The 26662-nt window shown below is 48.0% G+C and overlaps 1 protein-coding gene across 1 annotated transcript in view; it reads left to right on the top strand.

Moving 5' to 3' along the window:
- CABLES1 (Cdk5 and Abl enzyme substrate 1) overlaps window positions 1-25443 on the top strand; it is a 368783-nt gene extending 343340 nt beyond the window's left edge. Inside the window, exons 9-10 of the mRNA XM_085605768.1 lie at window positions 13586-13793; window positions 24051-25443. Of these exons, the coding sequence (XP_085461894.1) occupies window positions 13586-13793; window positions 24051-24191 (349 nt within the window). The 3' untranslated portion in view covers window positions 24192-25443. The remainder of the gene's footprint in view (window positions 1-13585; window positions 13794-24050) is intronic.
- The last annotated feature ends 1219 nt before the right edge of the window (window positions 25444-26662 follow it).

The raw sequence follows: 26662 nt of genomic DNA, 5'->3' as shown, positions 1-26662 counted from the left end.
GTAAGTGGTCCCTATGCTGTCTGGCCTGTATAGTGTGACACGGGATCTGCTGTTTATGGAGTGCTGGCATACAGCACTCTGCTAGAGAGCTGTGGGTCACAATTTTAGGCACCTCTTATTTTATCAGCACTCTAATCAAACACACTGTGCATGTTTGAGTGTCTGAGCTCATGACTTAGTCATGTAAAATGCAGTGTGTGTCACTTCAGGTTCTGGCTGTTTCATGCAGAGTCATGCTACATCATTTTAGTCCCTCAAATTAATGCGGGGAAATAGAAGCTTGTCAGCATCTAAATGCCCTAATCAGGAAGACACCACTGGTCTGGACACTCATAGAACAGCATGCGTGTTTTTTAAGCATCATCAACACTTTTGAGTTATAACAAGTTCTATCAACCTACTTCCCTAAATGGCAGCAACATTATGCCAGAGACCCTAATAGGTATTTTACCATCACTATTTAATTAAAAAGATAAAGGCAAGAGTTTAATTTCCTTTCATAGCTTATACGAGATTAACCAGCTTTGTTCAACAGATCTACAGCATGCTTTCAAATGCCAATTCAACATGCAATTTGGTTGATGTAATGAGTTTAAGACCTATACTCCCTAAAGATGCATGTACAGATCAAACATATTTAAGGTTTCAATTGATCGACTCTGCAAGATCTCTGTATTTACACACAGTTGTACAGCTATCCCATTCCCGGTAAAAGCATTGGCCAACCTGCTCATGGACTTATCAATCCATTGTTATCATATGACTAAAGTTCCACCCCATGCCTGCAGGGAGACCGAAGTCTCTCACCACCGTTAGTTGCAGGTAAGGTAAGGACTACCCTCTCCTGGATACACTGGCCATCAAGAAAACCCATTGTCAGCCACAGAGTGAGGCTACAACCAATGTATTTATATATCTACTTTCTCAGTGGTAAAGACATCATCTCAGTGTATACTGGTGCACTTTATGTAGAGTTAACAGAAAATGCATGATTAAGTAACATTACATTTTGAAGAGGTGATTATTACATTTGAGTTTGGATGTATATTATTTAGCATGGTGTGAGTGCCACATAAGCTCTCAGAGAAAAGAAAAGGGTAATCTAATGTGGTAGTTCCATAAACTGTTAGGTATGATACATAAAAGGTTATGGGAAAGAAAATGTTTAGTAAAGGAATAAGGATTTGCTATTGTGAAGTGATTAGTAGATAGAGTAGAAGCAACAGTGTGAATGGGGGTTGTGGCCGTGACCAAAGAATATCGTGAGGCACGCAAAGAGGGCGGAGGTCCAGCCCCACGGCAGATGTGCATATCAGGATGTCGTTTGTCCTTTCAGGTTCAATTCAGGCATAGGTTATCAGAGGGCTAGTGTAGTCCATGGTCTGGGGCCACCTTGAGTAGGTGCGATCTAATGACGAGCCATGATGTGGCTGTCATGGGAAATCTCGGTCTAGGTAGGACTCGTGGCATTGGAGATGTGGGCCTGCCGGGTTTATCTGAGCGCCTCTCGCTGCCCCGGTGTTTAGCAATGGGTGTCCGAAGGGGCAGGGCAATCTCTTCTTGGTTGATTTCCAGTCATAGAATCAACTTTGCTCCCTCTGTTTCGTATTGTGTTTTTTTCCTTGTTCCATACAAAAGGTCAGGCAGAACTGGTGTCCCCCCACCTGTATTTAACACCATTTTTCCACAGGAAAGAGGTAGAGGCTCTGAGCATGCCGTGTCATAGCAATGTGATAGGTTCTGGTACAGCTACACTTGAACACCTTTGAATGTAATCAATGCCCGGTCCTGCACCGCGATGGCGCCCTTCTGGCGGAAGTGGTAGATGCATGTTAGGATGTCCTGGGGCATTTCTGGTGCACTGGCCGTTTACCCACTCAGTGTGTGGTTCAGGACCTCCTCCTTCTCTGCCAGGTCCAGAAGTAAGACGGAAGAGGCGGGTGATGTATCCCTCCAAGTCCCTAGCGTCTGCCTGCAGCGGGACTTCTCTGATTCTAGTGTTAGAATGACAGGATCTCTTTTCAAGGTCTTACAGTTGAATTTACGGGTCTTAATGTTGGCGTCGCAGGTCTAGTAATGCCGGTAGTAACAAGTTCCTCCTCCCTGGCATCACTAGTTTGCTCCAGCGTATCCACCCTGTAGCCAATCTCCGTGATTTCCTTCTTAACCTCTTCGTTGTCCTGAGAAAACTCCTCGCGCAGAGCAGTTATGTCTTTCCGAAGCGCACTGGAGAGAGTCTTCATGAAGGGGCGATTGTCTGGCGCCTCAGCCTCTGTGTGCAGTGGCTCATGGGGCGTCTGTAGTGGGCATGAGGCTTCCTGGATCAGATCTGTCTTCTTGGCAGGGAGCTTTGTGAGTAGGTCTTTCAATTTTTTTGGGCTTTGTGACTTGTCATATTGCTAGCGTCTTGAGGCTGTTTCTCCTTGACTCTGTGAGTTTTAGTGTGCCTTGGTGTGCCTACCCCAGGAGCGTTGGTGTTGGGTGGAGTGTTATCGGTGTTAGCGGGCAGTCACTTTCAACTTCCTGTTGGAGTTTGTCATCTCATGTGGGTGTGTGGTGCCACACCACCTCTGCCGTCGCCTCCCTCCCCAAAACTGCAAGCGGTGGCCCAAATGCTAGTGAGAGGACATTCACCCCATGCGTGGGATAAGTACTCACAGTGGGAGGCCTTCGTAATGATGTCCAGTAGTCCACAAAAGTGCGGAGATGGATACTGGCCTCCCCCATGCCGCTTTCTCCACGTCAAGCTTACTGGGTGCTAGTGGTGATGTTGTGGAGCCATGACTGGCACCAAGTAGGGTAGTGGTCGGCGCTCCCCCCAAGTGTGGCTCAGGTGCTCGATACAGACCACTATGCTAATTCACTCTGCGGTTCCCTATGTCATGGGGGAGGCGGGGGCAAATCCGGGCATTCAAAAGACGGGCCCCCTCACTGGCGTCTCAGGTGGGGGCTCCCTGAGTGGAGGCAGATTGAATGGTATCAGTGCAGGAGGCACTTCGTGGCACCTCACTTGCAGTCCTTGTGGGTGTGCCCGCTCTGGCGTTTTAGACCGTTCGTCCGCTGGCAGCCGTCATCTTGGATCTTGCTCACGGGCACGGACCTCCAACCACTGCCACGTCGTCCAGGATGCGTGCTGCTTTGCGGGCCGATTTCCTGGGCTCTCAAGTGTCTGCTGAGATTCCCCTGCAGAAATCACAGGCCGAACCCAGGAGAAGCGAGGTGGATCCATCGGCAATCCAAGTAGGGCGGTGGAGCTTCACAGCAGTGCTGTCACTTGGGGGCCATCTTGGACATGCCCACAGGCCACAACTTTTAATGAAAATAAATAGCAAGTAATGAGTTAAAAATGGTTGTTAAAAATTAGGAGCTTCAACGGGAATTGAAAGCCATGTTGAGTGAAAGTGTGTTGGTGGTTAGGATAGGGTGTTTATGGTGGTGTGACGAGGGCAGCAGTGGGGATGGTGAGGGTGGTGGCAGTGAGGGGGATGATGAGGGCGGTAAGGTTGGTGGTGGTGAGGATGGTAGTGGTTAGGGTCGAAGTGGCTAGAGTGGTGTTGGTTAGGGTGCTGGTTCGGGTACAATGGTGGTTGTTAGGGTAATGGTGGTTATGGAAGGATGAATGTGGTGGTGGTTAAGGTAGGGTGGTGGTGTTTTGTGGTTAGGTTGGTAGTGATGGTACGCTGGTGGTAGGAAGGTGCGAGGGTGGTAGTGATGGCAGTGTGGTGGTTAGGATGGTGGTGGGTAGGGTTGTGGTGGTGGTTTTTAGGGTAGTTGTGTTAGTAGGGGGCAGTGGTGGTGGTGTGGGTGGTGGTTATAGGCTGGTTAGGGTGGTGGTGGTGATTAGATTGATCCTAGTTAGGGTGGTGGTGGTTGTGGTGATGGTTAACGTGCTGGTTAGGATGATCGTAGGGTAGTGGGGTAATGTTGAGGGGATCGTGGGAGGGTGGTAGTGGGAAGATGGTTGTCGTGATGATGGTGTTAGGCTGGTGAGAGTTGTGATTGGTGGTGGTTAAGCTAATGGTTGTGGTAGTGGAAAGGATGGTGGTAGGGTGGTAGGCTAGTGGTGGGGTGGTGGTTAGAGCGTTAGTTAGGATGGGGGTTGGTAGGTCAATAAATCAATCAGGGTTGGTAAAGCGCAACTACTCTGCCGTGAGGGTCTCAAGGCACTGGGGTAGTAAGGGGGGGCGGCTCCGTTGAATCCTGGGGTCATCCGAAAAGCAAGATCTTTAGGTCCTTCCTGAACTGGGGCAATGTGGAAGATTGCTGAAGGCTTTTGCTGCGAGGTAGGAGAAGGACTTCCCTCCCAGTCTAGTTTTGCTGCTACATGGGATGGTGGCCAGTGAGAGCTGGACACATCAGTAGTGTCTTTTGGGTGCGTGGAAGGAGAGGCGGCTGTTCAGGTATGCGGGTCCAGTGTTGTGAAGGGCCTTGTATGTGTGGGTGAGGAGTTTGAAGGTTACTATTCCTTCGACTGTAAGCCAGTGGAGATCGCAGAGGTGTTGGTTGATATGACTGGGACGGGCAATGTCGAGTATCCGTCTGGCTGCGGTGTTCTGGACAGTCTGGAGTTCACAAAGGAGTTTCTTTTTGATTCCGGCGCAGAGAGCGTTGCCGTAGTCCAGTCTGCTGCTGCTGATGAGTGCATGCATGACAGTTTTTCTGGATTCGGTTGGGATTCATCAAAAAGTCTTTCAAAGCATGCGGAGGGTGTTGAAGCAGGTCGAGGAGACAGCGTTGATCTGGTGGTTCATTGTGAGCGATTAGTCTAGTATGATGCCGAGGTTTCATGCATGGTCCGTCGGGTGGGGGATTTCCGAGGGCTACCAGGAGTCGTTCCATGCAGAAGGGGTGGTGCCAAGGATGAAGACTTCTGTCTTTTCTGAGTTGAGTTTCAGGCAGCTGTTCTTCATCCAGGTGGGGACGGCTTTCATACCTTCTTAGAAGTTGTGTCTGGTGATGTTGGGTTCATTGGTGAGGGAGAAGATCAGCTGGGTGTCGTCGGCATAAGAGACGATGTAGAGACTGTGTTTCCTGACGAAGGTTGCGAAGGGGCCATGTAGACGTTGAAGAGGGGGGGGCTGAGGGAGGAGGCCTGGGGCACTCCACAGTTGGTCTCTGTCGGTTCCGAGAGGTAGAGAGGGAGTCTGACCTGGTGAGTTTTGCCGGTGAGGAAGGAGCAGATCTAGTTGAGGGCCTTACCGCAGATGCCGGCGTCGTGGAGTCTGGTGGCTAGGGTACAGCGTGAGAAGGTGTTGAATGCAGATGAGAGGTCCAGGAGGATGAGGGCTGCCGTTTCGCCCTGGTCAAGGAGGGAGCGGATGTCATCGGTGGTGGCAAGTAGTGCAGTCTCGGTGCTGTGGCTGCTTCGGAATTCAGATTGGGAGATGTCCAGGACGTTGTTAGCTTTGATGAAGTTTGCTAGCTGTGTGTTGGCAGCCTTTTCGGCGACCTTGGCTGCGAAGGGAAGCAGGGAGATGGGCCTGAAGTTCTTGAGGTCCATCGGGTCCACGGACGGTTTCTTCAGGAGGGTATTGACTTCGGCATGTTTCAAGTCATCGAGGAAGGTGGAGGTCTCAAAGGAGCAGTTGATCGTCCGACATAGTTCGGGTGCGATGGCAGAGGCAGCTCTGTGGAAGATGTGGTGTTGGCAGGCGTCGGAGGGTGCTCCATAATGGATGCTTTTCATGGTCTTCAAGGTGTGTTCTGTCGTTATCGGGATCCATTTAAGCAGGGTCTGTTGGGTGGCATCGGTTGACGGGGGAGCTGGAGTGGTGAGGTGGTCTTGATTGTCGAAGTTGTTGTAGATCATCTTGATCTTGTAGAGAAAGAAAGTACTGAGTCTGTTGCAGACGGAGGTCTTGGGAAGGTGGGACGTCTGTTGTTTCGCTGCAGGGTTTGGTGAATTCCTTGATGATGGAGAAGAGCTCTTTGGTGTTGTGTGCGTTGGTGAGGATTCGGTCTTGGAGGGATTTCTTCCTTGTGCATTTGATGAGTTGGTGATGTGCAGTGGTGGCTGCTTTGTAGGCAGTGTGTGTTTCCGGGGTTTTGTTGTTCCTCCATGTCTTTTCGAGTCGTCTGCAGGTGCGTCTGGATACTTGGAGTGCAGGGGTGAACCAGCTTGCTTTCGGGTGGCTTTCTTGAGGGGGTGAGTGTGTCGGCGCAGTTTGTGATCCAACGGTGGAGGTAGCATGCTGCGGTGTTTGCGTCTGACGTGACTTTGTTCCAGCTTCTGCGGGGGAGGCGGTGGGCTTGCTTGTGTACTGTGGTTTTTTTTTGAAGAAGTGGATACAGTGGTGATCTGTCCAGAGCAGTTCCATGGTGTGGCTGTAGGAGACGCTGTTTCCTCTGGTGAAGATGGGGTCAAGTGTGTGTCCCGCTATGTGCGTGGGGCCGGTGACTAGTTGTTTCGCTCCTATGTTGGTGAGGTTCTCTAGGAGGGAGGCAGTGTTTGAGTCGTCGTGGTTATCCAGGTGGAAGTTTAGGTCTACTAGTAGGATGTAGTGTGTGGCTGCAAGGGCGTGGGGTGTGATGAGGTCGTTGATGGCATCAGTAAAGGGAGCGTGAGAGCTGGGCTGCCTGTAGATGAAGGTTCCGTGGAGAGTCGTATTGGGGTTGGTCTGGCAGTGGAGGTGCTCCATGAAGGTCGTTGTCGTCCGGGAGGGTGGTCATGCGGAGGGTGCTTTAGTGAACGGCGATGCCTCCTCCTGAACGGATGAGGCAGTCCTTGCGCAAGATCTTGTATCCGTCTGGAATGGCGTGGCGATGTCGAATGCAGAGTTGGTCCAGGTTTTCGTGAGGAAGGCAACGTCGGGCGAGTAGGTGTTGAGGAGGTTCCAGATTTCTATGGCGTGTTTGTGTGGGAAACGTATGTTGAGGAGGATGCAGTTGGGTGGTTTGTGACCCGTGATGTCCAGTAGGTTGGGAGATGCTGCTGGAGTATGGAGGCGGGTGAAGGTGCAGCAGTGTAGACAGGAGTTAGGGCTGTGGGTGTTGTTCTGCATTGAGAGCAGGCAGTGGTTGTTGTGTTCAGGGTTGAGATCGTGGAGGGTGCTGGAGTTGTAGCGGTTGCGGGTCAGAGGGCCAGGGTCCCTGCAGCTGTCGGGTCGGGTTGCCGATGGGTGCAGAGAGTCTTGCCATTAAGTAGTGATCAGGGGAGGGTGGGTCAGCATGGAGGCTGGAGCGGGAAGGACACACTGGAGGGGAGAGAGGCTGCAGGGGCAGCAGCGGCAGAGGAAAATGAAGGAAAGATTGAGAAGTGAAAAAGTGAAAAGTGACAGAAGGGCAAAACATAGGAAAGAGAAAAAGAGGGCACAAAAGGAAAGAGGCAAGGAAAGCAGAGGCAGAACAGCTAGTGGTCTCCCTCTGGACCACCTGGTTTGAGGCACAGACAAGAGCCTGCGGTGGAGAAGGGCCTTGAACACCCTGCAAACATAGAGCTCAGGGGGCAGCACTTAGTGGGGGTGGTGCGTGGGGGGAGAGCAGTCACACTGACCTAGGGTGATGTTTAGGGTGGTGGTCACAGTAGTGTTTGCGGTGGTGGTAGGGTGGTGATGGTGGTAACTGGGGTGATAGGGTGGTGCAGGCTAGGTATGTGGTCAGGGTGGTGGTATAGTAGGCCAAATTAAACCTACTAGAAAAATTTCCAAAGGAGCCCAACACCACTGGTGATATCTTTGGGAATATTGCTGGTTGCTCTCGCACTTTTTTCTCAATTAAATAGCAAGCCGTTTTTGTGCAACAGAAAAGCATCCTGTTTAATAAGCTTTAACTACAAAAGAATCTCTCCCTACCCTTTTCACAAATTCCACTTAAAGCACTTTATGCAGATGAACTCGCAGGAGTGCGCTGCGATCCATAGAGGTTCATGGGACAAAATAAGTAGAGTATGTTGGTTACAAGTAAAACAACTCCTACCAGAAGGCGCACCTCTTCTGACACTCCACGCTCACCCACGTACAGATTATTGTTCTTCTTTACACAGTAAAAAAAGTCATTTGAAGAAGCACCTTGGGATTTGTAGTTTTCTTCTTGGGTTTACCTCTGAACATCATCTGGTATGTACTGCTCTCTTCATGGACATAGTAGGCTGATTATGAAATAAAGCCTCTGGTGCGGCGGGGTGATTTTGACCATGGGGTGGAATCATCCATAAACAACAAAAGAGGAGAGAGCCGGTCAATATGTAAAGAAACTGGGAGCCAAAGAGAAAAAGACAGGTTCAGCCCACTAAGTTGAGACAAATCCCATCAGCCAACCACTTTGGCAGAACATTATCATCTAGGAGTAAGGTGGATCAACTCAGTGCAGTGCACCCTATTTCAGGGGAACCATCACTGTGTATATGCAATGAGTTTGCAGTCTTCCAGAGAAAAAGTCTCAAAACATAGTGGTACTGAAAAAGATGTGAAATGCAGTGCAAAACAGAAGAGAAGTGTAATAAAAATGGCTACCTGATAACACCACCCAACTTTTATTCGGTGTCAAGAAAAGGTGCCATGATTAAAAGGCAAGTGAAAAACTGATAGTTTGAAAAAATAACTATCTTATAGCAATAGAGGTCGACATGTTTCAGCCAAAAGGTTACAGTTACCTGCCTTTCGTCAGGACCATGTATGGTGGAATGCTACTGCAGAAATGTGTGTTGACAAAAATACTTTGACAAGAACATCACCGTGACAATACCCTACCAAAATCAAACAGTCACTGATTTGTCCAGTTGTTTGAGGGATGTCAGAGTGTTCCCAACATTGTGTGGGAGTACGCCTCACCTCACCCGGCAACTGCTCGGTGTACTGAGGCCCCGCTCTATTCGTCATTACCCCTCTCCTTGTCCAAGCCGAAGGCTTCAGCTGCTGCTCAGTCGTTAGTACCTGTCCTCTTGGCACGCGAATTAACCTAATCTTTCACATTTGAAAAGATTTAGGACTGCACTGTCTTCCTCTTGGCCCTATCAGTGTAGGCAAAGAATCTTTTACTTTAATCACAGCAAATTGTTTAACACTGCAGCTGCCTGGCTTGCATTTTATTTTCAGGTGTTTTGCTTCTAAACCTGAGAAACTACTATTCTTTGTAAGGAGCTAATTATCGTTTTTGTTCTCTGTAATTGGCTAATTATCCTTAGCTTTTTGCGGCATGTAATGGGAGGCTTGTTTCACAAAAGTAAGTCATGCTGTTGCTCCAAGTATACAATGTATTTCTTTTGTGCTTTTTATGCATTGCCTGTAGTTAAACTTTGTGGTTCTGTGATACCCAAAGCAGACTGCTAGACCTAGGACCGAATTCAGAGCGCCCACGTTTACCAGCTCTGTGTATGAATAGTTTCTGGCACGTCAGGACTACAAGTACCAAAATTCAAAGCTCCCTCATGGACTGGATATGCCTCTAGTGCTCGGATTTGGAAAACCTGAGAGAGCTGTATCTTGAACAAGGCATTCGTCTACCCCCACCCTTAGCACATAATAGTTGCTTTCTAGGTGTGCATTGCTGCCCCAACTGATACCCACAATGGAGGTGCTCCAAGAGACAGCACTGTGTAAGTGCAAGCAAGTGAGCCAATCATATATTACATTGATGCTATTCACAATATGTACAAAAGGTCCCCGCCCATGGTACAAGATTTTTTAGAAACCTAACGATAGACATTTGACTTTGTACAGTCCAACACTCAATGATATGGGTGAAACCCAATAAGTCAATGTTTCGACCCCTTGAAACCAGTCATATGGGGACCTTCTTCAAGACCGCCAAAGATGGTAGCAACCTGACCAATTTAATCTGGTCTGTTTCTATTTCTTTTCCACGTATCCTGGACACAAAGATCTGGTACAGTATAGGAAGGCTGTATTACGGGCTCACTGAATCGCTCCGGCTCAAAACTCCAAGTCCCGCTGGACATGAGTCTTTAAGACTCTGTGAATAATCAGGACATTACTGATTTATTCATCGTCCTCCTAACATTCCTTATCTTTGAGGATATACCAAGTATTGTGCCTAAAGCAAAAGCACTTTTTCAAAGAGAGTTCATGTTCACGCATGTAGCTTGGTTATCAAATGCTGTAATGCATGTCCAAATGCCTATAATGGCTGAACCACTCGGGTTGTGAATTAAGTTAGTCAGCCTCGAATCACCACTTTGCAGTGCTACTCAAATATGCACATAAGCTCACGTTGGCAAAATTTCCTAGAGCGATTCCTTGCAGTTCAACTGAAGAAACTATTATAGACCAACGCTAAACACTCCAGGAGGACTCAACCTACGTTAATTATAAGCAAAATTATCTTGATAATCCAGTGGTTTAAAGACTAAAAAAAAGCTACTAACAGCCATACTCAGAATCTATGCACTGGGGTAAAGGATGTAATGCATGAAATTATGGAGACTACCTTTGACAAGAAATTAGCCAACAGCCACTAACATCATTTCGGATGCCTACTTGTTTGATAAATTATTCCAAAGTTTTAATAATCAACACAATTAAAACCATATGTATGGCCTGAACCCTCATAAATCCTATCGGCTGCTCTAGACTTGGAGGTATACAGCTTGAGAGGGTCAACGACTTTGATTATCTAGTCCTAAAGTTATCAGACAGTTTGACATGGAAGATGGTCCTGAAGCACAAGCAGTTGTCTGGAGTTTTAGGGAGGGAACACCGCCTATCTCACACCAAGCCGATTGGGCCGGCCTTGCAGGTATATGATGCTAAAGTGGTGAGCTCTGCGATGTATGGAGCAGAAATATGGGGCTTGAAACACATAGAGGAGCTTAGTAGTCTAGATTTTAAATTCCTAAGAAGCCTAGGAATGTTGCCCCAGAGTACTCCTCTTCTACCGCTCATGCTAGACATGTCTCCAAAACAAGATTGCGCTCTTTGCTGTTTTGGCTTAGGATTAAGACGACCCTTGAACTATTGCCATTTGCGCGTGCTTTGGAGGATGTAAAATGTAGGGATACTAACAAAATCAGCTGGCTGAGAAGTGTTAAGAACCTTCTTATAGCCATTGGGATGGGAGATATATGGTAAGTTAATGACCCCACCTTGCTCCCCCGGAAATGTGACGTGAAGAATGCCTACTGGGGTGGGTAACTCAGGAGGAATTGAGCAGTAGGGTCTGGGGGAAGCTTACTCTAGATTTCATGGCTCATAAATTATATCGTTCCCTGGAAGGTTATTTAGATTTTATAGAACACCCCAGGGATAGAAAATTATACACTCAGTTTGTTTGGCACCCTGCCCCTCAATGATTTTACACAGCAGGAATGAGGCCACACATAGTTGTCCTGGCTGTAAAAATCACCAAGAGACCCTAGCCCGCGTAATGTTTGCCTGTTCATTATATGTGATGCAGAGGAAAAATTGTCTTACTTCGGTTTGCAAGCTGTTGGAACTGATAATGATAGAATTGCATTGAGGATCGTGAAGCCTGATGCCAGGCCACTGTTTGCCATTGCGGTGAAAACGTTTTTAGGACATATGTGGGGCATTAGAGGTAGAGCCCAGAGGGTGGTAGGTTTCCAAGCTTCTAAGGAAGGCGATATCTGTGGCTGTTTTGATGCATTTTATATCACAGTGTATTTTATCATGGTTTTATCATTGTTTCCTTGCATTTTATGTCTTTTGTACTCGGACGTATTTTATCATGGTTTTACTATTATTACACTGTACTTAACATTTCTGTTTTTATAATGCAAAATTGCTGGATGGCATTGGAAAGAGGAAGTTAATGCGGACAACAACCAAATATATTCAATAGATAAATGATTACATATTGCTAGTTTTCAAATAGCATGCATTTAATTAGGTTTCAATCACATGAATTCAGTGTAGGGTACGAGTGTATCTGTATTCAGTCTGTTGCAAATTCTCTCACAACTGCTCACCGGGGACAAACGGGTTTGTTTTTTAGGTCTCACCTACAGAGATCTTTAAGCTTTCTGTTGTTGATGACCTATTGTGGACAATATCAGTTCTTAAATCACACTTGGAACTTACCCACTTGCCACTGTCATTTGTTTACTTTTTATTCAATGACGTGCCTCCCCCTTCTTGTGTTTGGTTGGCTCCTGGAGCATAGCTTCTTTTCTAATATTTGATTGGATTAATTGTATTCTTCCTCTGCTCACCTTCAGGAAACCGCTTCTTTCTCTTTTTCTTGAAGCACTCTATGCAGTGTATGCGTTTTTCTTGTTCTCTTCCTTGTTTGTAGATTCCAGACTGAAATTCTTGTGCCCCACCCCACACTGTGGGGCTCTCCTACTCCCCCATATATGTTGGTTTCTCCAGCCCTCCCTGTCTGGTGTTGCTTTATTTTTATTTTTTTGCTATGTTGCCCAACTCCTCCTTTGCTCTACGCCCCAGATGCATATGTTGCATATTGGCATTTACCCTAGTCTCTCCCCACCACTGCTCACCCAGTTGTGCTTCCCTCCTAAGCCCCCCCCCTCTCGTTCTTTAAAAAATGAAATGATAAATGTATCTTTTTGGAGGGCCCTGCAGCTGCAATCTGCTGCTGGGCTGCTCCTTACTCTTAAAAAAAAAAAAAAAAAAAAAAAAGTGCCTTGCTACTCTTTTTACATATTGTATTACACATGCGTGATGACACATGCACTGATATGCGTCATTGAGCCTTTTTACATTTATTTTTAATTTTGCTGCTACTGTGGCACATCGGTAAAATATATATATTTTTTACCATTGCTAAAAGGCATTGCCAATAGAGCAAAAGGTAAGACTTATTGGCTTTGTCAATGTTTATCTGTGTTCCGACCCAAACAGCTGAGGTTATATTTATTTAGGTGCTCTGTCCTTCATTCATAATGAATTGATCAATATATTGATCACCAAATAAAAACGCATGTGAATATTGTCTGTATATGTCCACGTTCATCGTTTCTGCTATCAATTCTCTAAGCCGTAGATAGTTTCTTTGGATCACTGCCTTCATATCCAATGAACGGCAGCTTTGTTTGCCGGTTAAAGGCTGACATGGCTGGCTCCTTAAAGTGCTGAGTGGATATTCCATTATTGATCAACAGAATAGCAGTGTCCACAAGAGTAAGGGCTCCACTGATCTGCACCAAATATGACTGGCCCATCACACTCTGTCAATTTAAGTATGTATTTAAGTATGTAATGAGTCCCCTTATGAGCAAGACTATGATGGATTTTCATAGACACACATTTGCGGTCTTAACTGTGTACATTATTGAGTTTAGACTTGTAGATTTGTTTAGAGTTGGGCTGTAAAATAAAAACCCTCCAATTTGAGGAAGAAGTGGGCAACTCTATGGTGGATCACTCTCGCTGGCGGAGAGTCTTCCGGATGACTTAACTTCTACGTACCACCCTCTGATGAAGGTAATCCCACCAAAGGATTTTTCACTGGGGGGATATCTGCGAGTGAATATGCTGCTACTTTCACATTTTGCTGGCGTTTCCGTGGTCAACTTCAAATCGGGGTCTAGGTGTGTTTTTTTTTTATCTCAGTGATGATTATTTGAGGTAGGTTGGAATAACGTGTTCAGGGACTTGTTCTGGGGTAACAAATAGTTGAATAATTTGTTTGCGTTTTGTCTCCCCTTTAGCCTCAAACGTGACATCCGTAAGCTCGCCCAGGATGAGTGTGGCTACGAGGAGCCCACGGTGGCCATGGCATTTGTCTACTTCGAAAAGCTGGCTCTCAAGGGGAAACTGAACAAGCAGAACCGAAAACTATGCGCCGGAGCCTGCGTGCTGCTAGCAGCTAAGATCGGCAGCGACCTCAGAAAGCATGAGGTTAAGCATCTTATCGACGTAAGTGGCCGAGGGATTGGAGGTTGGCGGAAGGGGTGTTAACAATGACCGAAAATAACGTCTCATTCGCTGTGACCTTAACCGTCGTCCTTTGCGTTTAACGGTTGAATGAGCGCTGAACGCGAATAAAGAAAAGGGTTGATGGAATTTGGCAACAGGGAGAGCCTGACAAGTGACTGCAATTTAATAGACCGAATTACTTTTCCGCTTCCTTTTGACGGGACTGCACTAATAGCAGGGCCACTCGAATTATCGATTGTGCGGATGCTGTGTTTTTCGCATAATTATGGATTTACTGCAGATGCCGCATAATCACAATCTGCAAATGTTAATGAAAATAAAATTATAGCTCAAAGGGTTCAAAAGTTACTAAAAACGCAGCAACGCATATTGCAGCGCAGTAGAAGGCACTTTGCAAACGTTGACTGCTCGCCTTTCTGTTGCTTATGCTATATTTGGTTGTTAAACTGGTACTAATGAGCTGTTATCAATGCTCAGACAGTGCTAACAAGTGTAAAAATGAGAAACAAAATGAATCAATACTATCACAAAATGTTCCTCATTACGTGGCATAATTTGCCTTCTCTTGCAGCATAATTTAGTGAACAGTGACGCATAATTTGGCCCTCTCCTGCCGCATAATTCCACTGGCCCTGACTTACAGTAAACTGCCCCTCACTAGGCCGGACTCAGGCACAAGTACTGGGGCATATGCATTTGAGGGTTCTTCTTAGTTCCAGCATTTTTTTCAAAACAGGCGCTAGTGAATTTGCAGATTTGTTATTGGTTTGCTTTATAATGTCAAACAGGCTTCATTATCATATGTGTGGTAGTTTCTGTGTGCATCTGTTCTATATCTAAAATAAGGTGTTTTTTGTTTCTGTCGCCATGTTTGTAAGTCGTACCTGGGCTACGACCTACATGTATAGTCCTTGGCTGAGTAGGTTCCCTTTTTACATGGAGCCATGGGAATTATGAGGTAGAGCTAACTAAATTATGCAGCAAGAAAAAGCAAATATGTGGTGTAATAGTATCACTTCAATATGTTGGCGTTTTTACACATGTTAACAATGTCTGGGCAAAGGTTTCCCTTCATTAGTACCGGTTTCGACACCCAAATTCAGCAAAGGACCTTCCACTGCACTGCAACACGTGGCACGGCATGTTTAGTACATTTTAATTTATTTGAGCTAGAATATATTTTTTTTAACCCTACAAATTATTCAATAGATGGTGAATTGTGTGGCAAATGTGAAAAATCTGTAATCATCCAGAAAGTGCCAAAGCCACGGAATCACATTTCAGTGGCCCTGTTTTTACAGTATATGCATAATGGTCACCTAACATGTAACAAGGCAAGGAAAGACAAGGCACTGCCTTTACATAGGTGCCCACACCATTAGTAATCTTAGCCTCCACGTGATGTGCTTTTGTTACCTGATACCAGCTTTTCTATCGCAGTCACCTAATTTCCTCCTTGTAGCACCAAAATAACCCTCTGATCCTTTTTCTGTTCTGATGAGATCATTAGCCTGACTACTTCTATATGAGAATCACAAAAGTGAAATACTCTATCCCTCTTCTGTTTCCATGTTTAGATTTACTTGTGGGTTCATTTATTAAATATTTCTGCTGTGCAACATTGCCTAAATAAGTATGATCCATAAAAACTTTCCTGCTTCTCCACAATATTACCGGAGATACCTTAGTAATCTGAGTAGAAACTGTCAGTGGAGTGTGCTTGCTTCCAGTTTATGGACATAATATTGAGAAACATTATCTTTCAGCACATCAGAACTTAGGATCCATCTTTTTAAAATGGAGCTGTATCTCCCCCCCCCCTTTGTCTGCATTTCATGCTTAACATTTTTGATGTGGGCATCTTTGTGAGTGGAGCCCGCAGTCTGTATCCTTGACATCCCCTTGCAGCCCTCTATCAGTACAGATACTGGGCGACGATACATTTGGTCAGCGGGGAAAAAAGCGAAGTGCCCTGACCATCCTGACTTCTGCTGTCTGGTGGACATTGTGCTCTGACTGTTCTGAAGATGAGTTTGGTCAGAAGTAGCACATGTACTTTTCATAAACAGTGTGTGTTTAATCTGTGAGGGCATTCAGCCATCTTGTTTAAGGAGTTCTAATATTCTTTCTGACCCTAAGGCAATCTGAAGAGATAATGGAAGAGAATGGGTTTACTTTCCCGGCTAGGGAGATGGCACAGTGTCTAGTAATTGGAGGCTCCAGTGAGGCTGGACCCAGGCCCTCACTGCATTACATTTATCGTCCACATGGCAGATGTTGCCTGTGTGGAGTGGGATCCCCTGGACCCTCCTTCATACCGATAGCCCCAACCCATACCATTCGTAATTAGACCAGCGAAAAGGTTGTACTATTCCTGGTTAGTCTAGGCTCTGTTACTACTTGGTACATAATACCAGTTTGGCACTACCCGCCCGTGATGAGGTGGTGGAATTTCATTCACATGAGGATAATAGCTATAGTGGGTTAGCTGCATCCGCCACCTGCGTCCACAACATTTACCATCGTTGGATGCTGTCTTTTTACCTAGCAGTATTCACCACTGCAGCTGGACACGAGGTATTGCTTCCTTGTGCAGGGAGATCCATTGTGTTCAAGAATATTGGTAGCTGAAGCAAGCACTAAAGAAATTTCCTTGAAAAAGCAGTGCCATTGAAAAGCTTCATAGTAAAAATAGATACTTAGTATAACACAAAAAACGAACACATTTGGGTAATTCTTAAGAGCCTTACCAGCAGCTTAAAAAAAGAATTGGCAATGCCAATAAGTCTGTACAACAAGGAGCTTAGGGGGTAAATGGGCAGGTTGCCCCCCACTTATCAATCAATAACAACAAAAGACCTAATCAAAATGACCAGTGATAAACTTTCAACAGTGGCCCCTTCAAACTTCATCCTAATTGTCATGACCACATAGCGGCTATCTTTATACCGTCTAGAGATGGGGTCCTGGATCACTTAAACCTTTATAAAACAGGGTTGTGTCTGTGTATAATGTCTCCTCTACTTTCTCCCTACCAACTGTGTACGAGAAAGAAAATCATACAAAAGTGAAGAAAATATAGTGAAAAAGGATGGCAGTGCCTCACGGGAGTAACACCATGGGAGTTTAGCAGACAGGTACTCACCTGCTTCCTCAGGTTCTCATCATTAGCAACTGCCACCCTATAAAAGAATTTTTAAGTGATGTGAAAAGACATACGCAAAGTGCTATATGTGAACAATAGGCACCGGTGTACACATCCGGGCCCAAAGTAATGTCAACCCTAAAAGGAGTGACGGGGTCTGTTCAGAACCCGCGTCAATCCGAGTTAAAAATGAGCTAAACACCACTAGCTATCTAACTTTTTATTCCATGCTGTGTGTTTCCTCACTTAAAAACCAACATGTTTCATTGACTCAGGAGACTTGTGGCAATTTCATCAGGGCAAGGGTCAACTAGCCACACTGCACCATTATTTATCAATTTTTTGTTTTATCTGCACCTAGGGGAGACAAAACCAGAAACACCCAATCAGCCATCGGCACCACATAAAATCTTGCATTGTATCGTGCTTTAAAAAGAGTCACCTGTTTCTTTCTATCTGAAAGAAACACGTTAGATTCCTCACCTTAGAATATCCCCAGGCGTCAGGCTGGATCTGGAAAGTTTTGTCAGCAATTCCCCTGCGCGTCGCTAGGCGTCATCTGCGGCTCCGCGTCCGGTGTCGTGCGCCGGGATGACGTCGTTGGAGTACTTAGACGCCGCCCTCGCGCGCTGACATCAGTTCTTCTTTTTTCCACGCCAGACAGCGCCGATCCGGGAAGAACTTACCCCTTAGTCATTTTTTGACTAAACTTTTTGACTCTTTTGGTCTCTTGTCGAGCAAGCTCCTGGAGTACCGGCAGTTCACGGTCCCGGTCAAGGAGGAGGTCGAGGGACTGGTCGTGGAGCCGCAGTCACCACCACTCGTCCGGTTCCAAGTCTTCGGGTAAGTCGAAGCATGGTAAGAAGTCCAAGAGGCAACATCGCTCTTCGGGCTACCCTCGCCGGTCGCGCGACTCGGCTGAGGGCTCGGGTGGTACCACCCACGCGGCTCCGTCGGAGCCGCAGGAGTCGCGTCCGTCCCTATACCCGCCAATCCCTGGGACCGACACGACTCCGGTGGAGATCAGTGCCTTCCTCTTGGCCATGAGAGGCCTGGCTCCGCCGTAGACGCCTGCCGGCGCGCCTTCGGGCCCTGCGGGCTCGACTGGGGGGCCTAGCGGGCCGGCGGCTCCGGCACCAGCACCATCGTCGACTCCGGTACAGACGCCGCAGGTCCCCGCGGGATCCAGGCCTGGATCCCAGACGACGCCGGTCGACCTCACGACCCCTCCGCCGGCATCTCCTCTGGTACCACCTCCGGCGCCACCTTCGGACGACGCCGTTCCCCGGTTCAGTCCCGGTCTGGGACCGGCGCCGCATCAGACGCCGATGGGTGGCAATCTCATCTTTCGCCCGGCTCCGATCATTCCACCTGTCTACCAGGAATCGGATGACTGTGACGGCTGGGGGGGGGTCTGAAGGCCAACTTATCACAGGACTGGGCAGATGAGCTGGGGGATGCCAGTGGTCTGGACACCTGGCTTCATCTCTCCTCCGACTGTGGCTTCGGAGGAGGGTGCTGCATTTTCCGTGGTGCTGCGCAAGGCGGCTGAAGCCCTTGGGCTGGAGCTGCCTGCTGTGGCCGTGAGGACTAACCTCCTCACTGAAGTGCTCCAACCGTCAGCAAGCTCCTCGGAGCCTCTGCTACAGTTTAATGAGGCACTCATGGACGTTCTGAAAGGCACTTGGTCCAAGCCCTCCACAGTACCACCTGTGGATCGGAACGTGGCCCGGCGCCACCACCCTGCACCGGGGCGACCCCAGCTTTCTGTCCCAACACCCCACACCCGAGAGCCTGGTTATCCAGGCCTCTACTTCCCAGTCCTCCTTCCCGTCCGGTCCCCTGGATCGGGAATGCAAGAGGCTTGAACGGTTCGGCAAGAAGCTGTTCTCTTCCCTTAGTTTGGGACTGCGGTCTTTGAATACTGCTTGCCTCTTGGACCGTTACTCTAACTCCCTGTGGGATACGGTGGAGGACGTGCTGCCCCAGTGTCCGGAGGAGGCCCGGACATGGCTCGCCCAGGCTCTTGCCGACGGGCGGGATGCAGTGCGACATGCTATCCGATGTGGACTAGACACTACGGACTCGCTGGGTAGGGCAATGTCAACCACGGTGGCTCTTCACCGCCACGCCTGGCTGTGGTCCACGTCTTTCTCAGGGGATGTCCAGAGCACCCTCATGGATATGCCCTTTGATGGCAGTCGTCTTTTTGGCGAAAAGGCGGATGGTGCGCTGGTGCGCTTCGAGGACTCCCGGGCTACGGCCAAGTCCTTGGGCCTTTCGGCCCGCGCCCGCAACCCTCCACTTTTCGTCCCTTTCGTTGCCAAGGAAGGGGCGCCCCCTCACGTCCGCCTAGCCACCGGCCGCAGACCCAACCTACACGCGGTCGCGGGCGTGGATTCCGCCGAGGTGGTACTGGGGGACAACGTGCCGGTCAGTCCACATCTACCCCGGCAGCATCCGCCTCATAGCCCTCCTAGTCCGTGCTTTCTGGCCCATTCCACGCTAGTGGGAGGCAGAGTTCACCATCACCTGCTCCACTGGCGTTCCATCACGTCGGACAGGTGGGTGCTGCAAATCGTCCAAAGGGGCTACTCTCTCCCCTTCGAGACGACCTCTCCAGCCATGCCACCGCAGTACCACTGTATGTCGGGGATCACTTGAATCTTCTGCGGGAGGAAGTTATGGCCCTCTTGGCCAAGGGGGCCATCGAGCATGTACCTGGTCCAGAAGTAGGTCGTGGTTGCTATTCCCACTACTTTCTGGTTCCCAAGAAGGGCAAAGGGGGCCTGCGCCCTATCTTGGACCTCAGGAGCGTTAACGTCTTCCTCCGGAAGGAACGGTTCAAGATGCTCACTTTAGCTCAGGTTCTGGCTGCCCTCGACCCTGGAGACTGGATGGTAGCGTTGGACTTGCAGGACGCTTATTTTCACATTCCCGTCCTGCCGGCCCACCGGCGTAACCTGCGGTTCACGGTGGGCCAGGAGCACTTTCAGTTTACCGTGCTCCCCTTTGGCCTCACCAGTGCCCCTCGGGTGTTCACCAAAGTGATGGCGGTGGTCGCAGCTCATCTGCGCAGATTAGGGGTTCCAGTCTTCCCCTATCTCGACAACTGGTTGTTGAAGGCGGGCTCGCCCCAGGCAGTCGTCTCCCACCTCCAGACAATGGCCGACCTCCTGCATTCGCTGGGGTTCACCATCAATGTGTCGAAGTCGCATCTGAGTCCCTCTCAGAAGCTCCTCTTCATCGTAGCGGTTCTGGACTCGGAGCAGTTCTGGGCTTATCCTCCGGAACAGCGGGTCCGGGATATTCAGGCCCTGATTCCCATCTTCCGGCCTCTATCCTGGGTTTCGGTCAGGTTGGTGCTGCGGCTTCTGGGTCTGATGGCCTCCTGCATCCTGCCAGGTGGCGGATGCGGGCACTGCAGTGGGATCTGAAGTTTCAGTGGGCCCAGCATCGGGGCAACCTGTCCGACCGTGTCTTGATCTCGGAGGACACTGCAAAGCAGTTGCAGGGGTGGCTCACGGACCGCGATTGGGTCAGTGGCAGATCCCTCTCCCTACCCAACCGGAGCACGTAGTAGTGACGGATGCGTCCCTCCTGGGATGGGGGGGCCACATGGGAGAGGCGGAGATCAGAGGCATCTGGTCTCCGGCGGAGTCCCGACTCCATATCAACCTATTGGAGCTGCGGGCGATCCGGCTTGCACTGAAGGCATTCCTTCCCTCTGTTCGGGGAAGTGTAGTGCAGGTGTTCACGGACAACACCACCGCCATGCGATATTGCAACAAACAGGGCGGGGTGGGGTCGTGGACCCTTTGTCAGGAGGCTCTGCGCCTCTGGACATGGCTGGAACATCAGGGCATCACCCTAGTGGTTCAACATCTGGCAGGCTCTCTGAACGCCAGAGCCGACGAACTCAGCCGCCGGTGCATGATGGATCACGAGTGGCGTTTAAACTCGGACGTGGTGCAAGGCCTCTTTCGGCAGTGGGGAGAGCCTTGGTTAGATCTATTCACCACCGAAGAGAACGCGCAATGTCAGCAGTTCTGCGCGTTGGAGTTTCCAAGGCGGCACTCGCTCGGGGACGCCTTTCGTCGCGAGTGGAGTTGCGGTCTGTTCTACGCCTTTCCACCTATACCCCTTCTGCCCAGAGTGCTGAAGAAGATCAGGCGCAATCGGGCCCAAGTCATCCTTGTCGCTCCGGATTGGGCAAGAAGGTACTGGTATCCCAAGCTACTCAGTCTGTTGATCGATCCCCCGATCCGTCTGCCTCTTCAGGAGGACCTTCTGTCGCAGCAGCAGGGGACGGTCCTACACATGAACCTTTCCAGCCTCCACCTCCATGCGTGGAGATTGAGCGGCGGCAGTTGATGCCATTTGACTTGCCTCCTGAAGTCTGTGATGTTATTCTGGCAGCCAGGAGTCCCTCCACAAAATCGGTATACGCCTGCCAGTGGAACAAATTTGTGGCATGGTGCACAACAAAGGCTGTGGATCCCCTTTCCGTCCCTCTTTCTGAGGTTCTCCTCTTTCTTCTTTCTTTGGCCCAGCAGGGCTCTGCTCTGGGCACCCTGAAAGGTTATCTTTCTGCTATCTCTGCTTTCTTACGGCTTCCTGATCAGCCTTCTCTTTTCAAATCCCCTGTTGTCTCTCGCTTTCTTAAGGGCATTACTCGCATGTTTCCTCCTGTTCCTTTTGTAATGCCTCAGTGGGATTTGAATCTGGTCTTGACGTTTCTGATGTGTGCTCCCTTTGAGCCACTGCATAATTGTGCTCCTCGTCTTTTGACGCTCAAAACTGCTTTCCTGGTGGCCATCACCTCTGCTAGAAGGGTGAGTGAGCTCCAGGCTCTCTCTTCTAAGCCTCCTTTCCTTTCTGTCCATCTGGACAAAATTGTTCTCAGAACTCGTCCTTCTTTCCTTCCTAAGGTTGTGACTTCCTTTCACATTGGGCAGTCTGTCACGTTGCCCACCTTCTTTCCGCCTCCGCATCCCTCGAAAGAGGAAGAGCGGCTCCACCGCCTGGACCCAAAACGGGCACTGTCCTTTTATTTGGATCGCACCAAGCAGCAACTCTTTGTAGGCTACGTGGGCGCTAAGAAGGGACGAGCGGTGCACAAATGGACCATCTATCTGTGGGTCGTTTTGTGTATCAAGGCATGTTACTCCTTAGCTAAAAAGGAACCTCCTGTATGGTTGAGAGCCCATTCTACTCAGGCCACTGCAGCTTCCACTGCACTGGGTCGGGGAGTCCCCTTGCACGACATCTGTCAGACGGCAACGTGGGCATCGCTGCACACGTTTGCCAAACGCTACTGCCTGGACAGCCAAGTCCGGAGAGACGGCTTCTTTGGCCGTTCTGTTCTCCAGGACTTTCTGGTGTGATCTTGGTTCGCAGACCCACCACCGGAGTTGGTACTGCTGGGGTATCTATTCTAAGGTGAGGAATCTAACTAACGTGTTTCTTTCAGATGAACAAGTTACTTACCTTCGGTAACGATGTATCTGTAAGAAACATTAGTTAGTTAGATTCCTCACCGACCCACCCATCCTACCCGTTCTGCGAACCGATATCTAGGGTTGAGATTATCCCTTTCAGGGCCCTAGAATCTTTTGGCACCAGTGTCAGTCTCTTGCATGGCTCTGCGTTTCTGGCGCGGAAAGCTATGTACAAGAACTGACGTCAGCGTGCGAGGGCGGCGTCTAAGTACTCCGACATCATCCCGGCGCACGACGCCGACGACGCGCAGGGGTATTGCTGACAAAACTTTCCGGATCCAGCCTGACGCCTGGGGATATTCTAAGGTGAGGAATCTAACTAACTAATGTTTCTTCAGATACATCGTTACCGAAGGTAAGTAACTTGTTCTTCTCGTACACAGTTGGTAGGGAGAAAGTAGGGGAGACATTATACACTGACACAATCCTGTTTTATAAAGGTTTAAGTGATCCAGGACCTCTTCTCTAGACGGTATAAAGATAGCCGCTATGTGGTCATGACAATTAGGATGACATTTGAAGTTTGAAGGGGCCACTGTTGAAAGTTTATCATTGGTCATTTTGAGCAGGTCTTTTGGTGTTATTGAATGCCAATAAGTCTGCCTTTAAAGGAATGTTGTATGGTAACGTGAAGCAATACAAGTAGATAGCACGTGAATGGATATGTAATTGTGTGGTAGCTCAGAACAGTAGAATAATATTGGTGTAGGTTAAAAGGTGAAATGACAGTTGCACTGTCAAGATAGGCCTAAAATAGATGTAGGTTAATGTCTGCCCTCCTTCCATCTGTGCTGCTGCCAGAGACAACACCATAAATGATCTAGTTATATAATACACCTAAATAGCATTACAGTGTCATGTGTGTGCTCCTGAAAGTTGAAGCTCGAGCAGCTTTCCTCTTAACCAGCTCCTTCCATTCATAGCATGGCTCTTCTCCCTCCCAAATGGGCTACATTTGTAGTCTTTCCCCACCCCTCCCCTTTTGTGGAGTTAGTTTGCCTCATCTCTGTCCCTGATATTGCCTTCTGCGTACTCTCCCCCACTGCCCACGATTTCTACACCTACCTTGTACTACTCTTTCCACTGCCTCAGAGATTAATAGAGCTGGACTGCAAGTGTAGGTAGACAGTAGAGCTGGGACATGCCCATGTAAGGGACTGTTTACAGGAGAAGAGCCCAGGAGTGTGCCAGGTGGGGAGTGATATTTAAATAAAGGGAGCTAGATGGGAGATGCTGTAACTAGCAAAGGTGTGTGTTGGAGGGGGAAGAGGCGCAGTAAGGTAAGGACATGGTACGTGCTGGTTGTGGGATGTGTAGAGGCGAGTGCATATGGGATATGAGGACAAGGGCAAAGGCGTGTTGTCCTCTGGGTACAGAGGGCAGGGGTGAGAGTATGTGAGGGTGGTGATGAACAGCTGAAGGAAGGATGCTGGATAGTGGCAGGGATAACAGTATGTAATGATTATGCTTAATGGGTGAGGGACGGGTGTTGGATAGTAACCTTGCCTACACATCTGCATCTCATATCCTAGGCTGGAGTGAAAAGTAAAGTCGATTACCTAGTACTCTAAAGATGTATTTATTTTACAGAAACTGGAAGAAAAGTTCCGCTTGAACAGACGGGAACTGATGGCTTTTGAGTTCCCGGTGCTGGTGGCCCTGGAGTTTGCCCTTCACCTGCCGGAGCATGAAATGATGCCGCATTACAGACGCCTAACCCAGAGCTCCTAGCACAGGCCACCCTTCGTAGGAGGGGTATCCTTGCAGACTGCTGGCTTCACTGGAATCTAGGAGGCAGCAGTTACTACTGGAAATTTAAATCAAGACTTGGAAATAGACCACGCTTTTGTGTTTTATTCATAACCACCTTTGCTCCAGAAACCAGACTCGAGAGTGAGGCTTCCTCGCCGTGAGCGTTGTGGTGCAGGAGGGAAACCAAGGCATGGTGCAAATTGACTTGAATCAGTGGCTTCGGTGGTGAAACAGATCTTGAACCAAAAGGACCAACGGAGCAAAAACAGAGACCCCACTTTATGAACATGCTCCCAAGGAGCGACCTGCAGCTTGCTAACAGTGTGTGCCAATCTATTTTTATACCGGCTCTTAAAAGTGCAATTGTCCCCGTGGCAGAGGCTATAGATTCCTTTTTTAGGGTGCCACAGCTGATTTGGTTCCCAAGAGTTAGTGACCCCAAGTTTACATCTCCCTCCTACTTCAGATGGTACCTTCTGGCAGGGTCGGTGCTACAGCAAAGCAGTTCTGGGCAGTAGCCTGGGATACCACCAACTAAGGAACATCGGATTTCCCCTGGAAGCATCAAATATGTTCCCGTGGCCAGGGAACCAGACAAGCAAAATGTCACGTGACCTACGGAGGAAAAAATCAGAGAACGGGCTTTACTTTCTAAAAAAAAGTGACACACTGCGTCATTGCGTGCACTACGTTCGCCTAAATTAAAGACTTTTTGTTTTTACATCTCACTTTTCCAGCCGAGCACACTACAAAAAAAAAAAGGACTGGACAAAAAATATACATTTCAGAGATGCAACTGAAAGTTTAAAGAAGTGGGATTGTTAATTTGATTTTGTAATGTCTTATTTTATGTGTACATTTTTAACCATTGCACTTTTCCACTGTGGGGATGGTTAGAATTGCACAGTGTTGTATTATTGTGCTCTATGTTAGAGTGCATACTTAGCACATTTATCGTGCAGTGTGTCCGACAGTATGTTAAGAAGCTGAGAAAAGAGCTGAGTAACAGACTCTAAGCTCGTTTGAGGCTGGAGATAATGCAGAGCCAGGCGTCAGAAATGTATTGCGTTTCTAGCAGACTGGAAAGGCTTAGCGAAGCAAATGTGCTATTTCATTGTATTGCATAATTCAAGGAGATCCTGCACTAGTTACTGTAAAAACAATGTTTAAGCAAAAATATGTAAACCTTCAAATGAACCGTGGAAATATAAAGATCTTTATTCAGACTATGCTTTTTTGTTGTCTCTAGCAAATATATTTTTATAATTCTGCATAAATATCAGTTCGAACAGTTTCTGTGGCAAACACACTTTGTTACACAGTATACTAGAATGAAGGGCTCATTTTTAGGTCTCGCCTAGGCAGCGCTTACACTGTCTCTTCGAGACATGCTGTATCTAGGATATGGCCTTGAAAAAATGGGGCATCTTTTTTATTGGTTTCAGTTGCTGTCCTTCAGAAATGCTTGTTTTTCATTGGTCAATACACTTAGTAGTCCCTCCTTTTGGAATTTGGTATCCTCCCATGAGGACTGGCCCTCTTACATGCGTTCTTACTTTTGAGGTAATTTTCACTTTGAGAGAATTCTTTTTTTTGTTTGTTGGGCTGCGTTTTTGCTCTGCAAGTGTTTAATTGTACAATGATCCCGTTGCTTCATTTGCTTGCCGTCTGTCCCTTGATGTCCCCTTCCTTACCCAAAGGCTGCTCCAGGCCTCCACCACCCATCCAAGGCCACTGCTGTTTTGCTCAGACACTGCTTGCCCATGCCTTCCCCTCACCCCTCCCACAACACTGCTCCAGACCCCTGCTGTTGTTCTCATGACACTGCTTGCCCACCCCCGAGCATTGCATTCTTATGTTATTTTACATTTCTAGCCTTTCTTTATATAGCACACCTGCTCGTGGGAAATTAAACAATCAGGCTGACACCAGACTCAAACCAGGATCCCCAGTCGTCGGCTCTACTGCTTGGCCATGTTGCAGGGTGCAGTACCGTATGTGGCCAAAAGAGGTCCCTCCGGACACCTAGTGACAGCCTGTGATACTGCATCCTCACAACACTGCATGTTGTTTACTGCTGATGCGAGACCTGTTGCATTGCAAATGCTTGTTTGTTTTTGTAACTCAAGTGGAGTAGTCTCTAGAGTTTACATGCTTTCAGCAACTTTCACAAGGACTTGTAGAAATATTTTTAAACATAATAGAGATTACATTATTTAATTTAAAAAAAACGAATTAATCATTCAGATGCAGTCATAAAAATGTCTTAATCAAAGATGATACTAATTAACATAAAAACACCTTCACTTATTCAAGGATAAAAGAGAACCTTCTCTGTAGGTCTATAGAATTCATGACTTCGGACTCCTATTGGGGCGTTTAAAAGATGTAAATTAGATTTTAAAGTGCATATAGAATAATAGTACTGTGGCACCTCTTCCACAGAACTA

Source organism: Triturus cristatus, chromosome 5_1 (genome assembly GCF_964204655.1).
Source record: "Triturus cristatus chromosome 5_1, aTriCri1.1, whole genome shotgun sequence".
NCBI lineage: Eukaryota > Metazoa > Chordata > Amphibia > Caudata > Salamandridae > Triturus > Triturus cristatus.
This window is presented reverse-complemented; position numbering and strand designations above follow the sequence as displayed.